The 5,898-nt window shown below is 37.7% G+C and overlaps 2 protein-coding genes across 2 annotated transcripts; both read left to right on the top strand.

Moving 5' to 3' along the window:
• Positions 1 to 310: 310 nt before the first annotated feature.
• On the top strand, positions 311 to 3,034 carry LOC134694475 (uncharacterized). The gene has a single exon (XM_063555486.1). It carries the CDS (start codon positions 311 to 313, stop codon positions 3,032 to 3,034), a length of 2,724 nt encoding a protein of 907 aa, XP_063411556.1.
• A 126-nt stretch (positions 3,035 to 3,160) lies between these two features.
• On the top strand, positions 3,161 to 5,521 carry LOC134694474 (uncharacterized). Its single transcript, XM_063555485.1, has one exon. The coding sequence runs from the start codon at positions 3,161 to 3,163 to the stop codon at positions 5,519 to 5,521; it is 2,361 nt and encodes a 786-aa protein (XP_063411555.1).
• The last annotated feature ends 377 nt before the right edge of the window (positions 5,522 to 5,898 follow it).

Below are 5,898 nucleotides of genomic sequence, written 5' to 3'. Positions count from 1 at the left end.
TGGTTTCAATAATCAAAATGTTTGGATAGAACTCAAAAAGTTGCACAACGGAGAAAACAAAAAAAGAGTGGAACTCATATAAGATAAGGGTGTCGAGGATTGCGGGAACGTTATGCGTTCGTATGTGTGCCGTCGCCACTGACGATGTGACGTCGCGTTACTATGTATATTGTATCTTATGATTCTATGCTTTTGAATGAATGTTGAACCACACGCTTGTTATTTATTGTTAGTCAAATCATAAACGAACACAACTCGAAGTAACACACTCATAACCCAACATTGGTGCCGTGACTAACGGAGAGAGAGAATGGACATAAGCAGATTAAAATCGTTGAGAGCGGGGAACAAAGCAGCGGTGACGAAAGTTTTTAACAAGCTGGAGGACGCCATCGTTGATACGCCTTTAGACCCGGAGGAAATATGTACATTATTGGAAGCAATTGAAAAGAAAAAGAAAACTTTAGCCAATATCGACGAACAGATTTTAAATACAGTGGACTCGGAGGGAATTACTGATGAAATTATAGAAACAGATGAGTACTATTTAGAGTTAGAAAGTAAAATTAGAAAATACAAAAAGTTCTTGAAACCCGTCGCCACCGCCACTTCTTCAATTCTAGATAGCAATGCCCAAGAGTTTATACCAAATTCACATTCAAACCCATTTACGCATTCCAGTCGGGAGCTGTCACAGACAAGTTCAACCTCAAGCCAAAACCATCGCTTACCCAAGTTAACGCTACCAAATTTTAGCGGAGATATATTAGAATGGCAATTTTTCTGGGATTCATTTGAATCGACAATTCATCATAACAGTACACTATCCGACATTCAGAAATTTTCATATTTGAAGTCCTTATTGCAATCAGATGCCGCAAACGTAGTTTCAGGCCTCACCATGACCAACCCAAATTATTACAAGGCTATAGAACTTTTAACAAATCGTTATGGTCAAACCCACAAGATAATCAATGCATACATGAGATCACTTTTGGATATGCCGGTGCCTGATGAGCGTTTAGAGAGTTTAAGAGCATTTTACGATAAGTCCGAGGCATATATCAGAGGTCTAGAGTCATTAGGCCAATGCCAAGAAATGTTTGGTTCATTACTGATTCCAGTTATTCTAGGGAAATTGCCGCCAGATTTCAGGAAAAATATTACACGGGAAAACGGAAGTGATGATTGGAATATACAGAAACTACGAGACGCTATTTGCAGAGAACTTTCAATTCAAGAATCAGGACATAATGAGTACATGTATCAACCGCCGACAGCTAATCACACCGCAAATTTTGTAGCAAGCGTTAAGAAGGATTTTAGCAAACAAGGAAAAACATCGAAGTCTCAAGGTATGAAAAAAACAATTAATTCCGCACAAAGAAAACGAGCATGCACATTCTGTGAGGGGGACCACTTTTCCAATGACTACACGGATGTCGCCGAACATGAAAGAAGAATAGTCATTATTAAAGAAAAAAAATTGTGTTTTAATTGTTTTGGTACTCATAAAGTATCAGATTGTCGCTCTAAATACGACTGTAGAATTTGCCACCGTAAGCATCATACATCAATTTGCAAGAAAAATACAACACAACAATCAGAAGATAAGGACACCACAGAAACTTCAATGCTGTACACATCAGCCAGTCAAGAAACTTCAACCGTTTTGCTGAAAACAGCAGTAGCTCAGGTAATGTCGGTGAATAATACAGCAGAGGCAAACATACTTTTCGACGAGGGTGCACAACGGTCTTTTATTACTGCAGACATAGCTACTAAATTAAATGTACAAAAAGAGGGATCCGAAAATCTGAATATTGTTTCTTTCGGGAATAAAACTAGCGGTATTAGAAATTTAGACAAAACCACGGTACAGTTGAAAGCCAATAATGGAGAGATTATACCTTTAAAAGTACTAATAGTACCCAGCATAGCATCACCGCTTCAGAGCCAGAGTAGAAAAATTACGCAGGGACTTCACTATCTACATGGCTTATCTCTAGCCCACCCCGTTACAGACGCAGAGTCTTTTGAGCTTACTCTTCTAATTGGAGCAGACTTTTATTGGAATATAGTGCAAGATAAAGTAATACGTGGAAATGGTCCGACTGCTGTAAGCTCTAAACTCGGATATTTGTTATCAGGCCCAATTCCAGTCAAAAACAATAACCAGTCAACTTCAATGATGAATGTTTTGATATCTCATAAACAGGAAACTTGCGATTTAGAGAAATTTTGGAAACTGGAGTCTTTAGGAATTGACGAAAAGGAAGTTGATACGCAATTGATAGATGTCATGGAAACCTTTGCCGAATCGTCCATTACAAAACAAAATGGGAAATATGTGTCCAAACTACCATGGAAAGAAAACTGCCCGGAATTACCAACAAACAAAGAGATCGTCAAAAGAAGAACAGAAAATCTAATACGTCGTATTTCAAAAGACAAAGAAATGTTCCGAATGTATGGAGATATTATATCTGACCAAGAACGGAGAGGTTTCATAGAAGAGGTAAGCGATGAGACTCTTACTGAAAATCGTATTCATTATATACCACATCACGCTGTCAAGAAGTATTCCACAACCACGCCTATACGAATAGTTTATAACTGTAGCTGTAAAGCAAATTCTTACAGCGCTAGTCTCAATGATTGTTTAGCAGAATATCCGCCTATGATGAACGACCTTACTACAATTTGGACACGCTTTAGAATGGAGAAATATGCAGTGACAGCTGATATAGAGAAAGCATTTCTACACATAGAATTAGACGAAAATGACAGAGATGTTACGAGATTCTTTTGGTTACAGAACCCCAACAATCCGAACAGTCCATTAATAACTTACAGGTTCAAAGTAGTATTGTTTGGTGCAACCTGTTCACCCTTCATTTTGAGTGCTACATTGATGAAACACTTTAAGGAAAACCCATCTAACACATCCTCAGAACTTCTAAAGAACATATATGTAGATAACATTCTAACGAGCTTTCCAGACGAGCCATCTCTACTCAAGTTTTATACATAATCTCGCACATTATTACACGATGCCGGTTTTAACTTGAGATCATGGAATTCTAACAATGAAAACTTACGAAATAGAGCAATACAGGAAAAGGCAGGAGACGAGGACCAGACAGTTAAGATACTTGGGATGCGCTGGAACACAAAATCTGATAATATTTTGTATAATCAACGTACTTTGACAGAAAATGATGATATACCATTAACAAAACGAGAAGTGTTGCGCCAGTCGTCAAGAATATTTGATCCGCTTGGATTAATATCACCAGTTACTGTGACATCAAAACTCTTTATGCAAAGATTATGGAAAGAGAAGTTAGATTGGGACGAACTATTACCGAGTACTTTAAAAGAAGAATGGAAATTTATCGCTATGGAAATAGAAGAGGCAACAAAAACAGAAATTTCCCGCCAAATAACACCTGAATCTGATGCGCAAGAGGAGACTGAACTTCATATATTTACAGACGCAAGTCAACAAGCATATGGCGCGTGTGCCTATTTAGTTAAAGGGAACACATCTAGTCTAATCATTACAAAAAACAGAGTCGCTCCGGTAAAAACTATAACTTTGCCACGTTTGGAATTAATGGGTGCGCTGATTGGCGCCAGATTAGCAAACTATTTAGTAGGATTTATTGACATAAACAAGAAATATTTTTGGAGTGACAGTCAAATAGTGTTGAGTTGGATATCGTCAACAAAAACGTTACCTACATTTGTGTCTAATCGTGTCAAAGAAATTCGAAAATTGGCCGCAAACAGTGATTGGAGATATTGCCCAACAGACCAAAACCCAGCAGATTATCTTACCCGCGGAATTACGGCAAAACAGCTCATGAATAGTGCACTTCGGATAAAGGGACCAAAATGGATCGCCAACAAGACAGAATGGCCAAGCTGGACAAGAAATGTGGAAAACTGTAACACATTTTCAACAATTACAGAGGAATATATGGACGCTGAGATACATGTAACAAAGACAAGTTGTATTCAAATTAAAAAATATAGCTCGTTAAGTAAATTGATTAGAATAACAGCATATGTGTTAAGATTTATTCGTAATCTGAAGACCCGTAAAAGGGAGCGAACGATTGGAATACTCAGCATTCAAGAAATCGGAGAAGCCGAAATTACACTTATTCGTAATGTTCAGCGGACGACATTTGAACTCGAGATTGATAGTTTGAACCCATCATCGAAACATAAAGTTGCTATAGTTAGACAACTTAGACTTTATTTGGACGACAACGGATTATTACGCTGCGGAGGAAGACTAAACAACGCACCATTAGATTATAATACGAAGTATCCAATTTTGTTACCAACGAAACACCATTTTACGTCATTGATAATTAGAGACATGCATCACAAAAATCTACACTCTGGACTAAACAGCACAATTGCGCATATTCAGCAGAAGTTTTGGATTCCGAGAATTCGTCAATGTGTGAAATACCATCTTAGAAAATGCTCACAGTGCAATAAAGTAACAGGAAAACCTTACCGCGCACCTGAGCCACCGCCGCTTCCGAAAGATAGACTTAACGATGAATACCCTTTTTTTGTTACAGGTGTTAACTTTACAGGCGCTTTGGGTACAAAAGGACAAAATAACATTGACTGCAAAACTTATATTTGCCTGTTTACATGTGCAGCAACACGAGCAGTACATCTAGAAATTGTACCGGATATGAAAGAAGAGTCATTCATGTTAGCTTTTAGGAGATTTGTGGCACCTCGTTCACTTCCAAGAATAATGATGTCAGATAACGCTAATACATTTAAAGCTGCAGCCCAATCAATTCAACAGAAAGTGGTGGAGCGTGGAACCGAATGGAAATTTATCCCAAACAGAGCCCCATGGTTTGGTGGATGGTGGGAAAGATTTATAGGATTAACCAAAAATGCTATTAAAAAAGTATTAGGTCGATCATTTGTTACTATTGACATGCTTCGAACCATAGTGACTGAAATTGAAAGCATGCTGAATAATCGTCCGATTACGTATATATCAACAGACATAACCGACCCACAACCACTTACGCCATCACACTTACTAAACGGAAGGAGATTGGATTCGCTACCACATCAAATGGATGATATTGAAAACTTTCACAATTCTAACCATTCGTCTTGTAACAAAAAACTTCAGAGACAACATCAACTGATTGAACATTTTCGTACACGTTGGAGGAATGAATATTTAACATCTTTAAGAGAATTCCACCGTGCAACTGGTAATAACGTTCAAACTATTGAAGTAGGAGACATCGTTCAAGTTCACAACGATTCAAATAGACTTATGTGGAGGTTAGCCGTCGTGAAGGAGTTGATTCGTGGAAAAGATGGATTTATCCGCACTGCTATCATCAAAACAGATACTGGTATTACAAACCGACCAATTGTTAAATTATATCCGTTGGAATTACAAGGACCAACTAGTGAAAATTGTAAAACGCACTATTTACTTCGTTCCCGCCAAAAGTAAACCAAAAAGGACTTTTACATATCAATTACATTCAATGACGGAGGGGCAAAATGAAAGACAATTGTGAATTAGTTAAAGTAAATTTCAGGAGTAATTTAAGTATAGTTAATTACAGAGACAGTAAACGTAAATTCTTTTTGTATTCTTTTGTGATTGTAAATTTTATCATTTTCTTTAGTAATCTCATTTCGGTGGCCCCCAGGATGTCGAGGATTGCGGGAACGTTATGCGTTCGTATGTGTGCCGTCGCCACTGACGATGTGACGTCGCGTTACTATGTATATTGTATCTTATGATTCTATGCTTTTGAATGAATGTTGAACCACACGCTTGTTATTTATTGTTAGCTCATAACCCAACAAAGGGATTTAGTTAAC

Source organism: Mytilus trossulus, chromosome 13 (genome assembly GCF_036588685.1).
Source record: "Mytilus trossulus isolate FHL-02 chromosome 13, PNRI_Mtr1.1.1.hap1, whole genome shotgun sequence".
Lineage (NCBI taxonomy): Eukaryota > Metazoa > Mollusca > Bivalvia > Mytilida > Mytilidae > Mytilus > Mytilus trossulus.
Note: the sequence above shows the minus strand (reverse complement) of the source record. Positions and strands in the feature narration are given on the sequence as shown.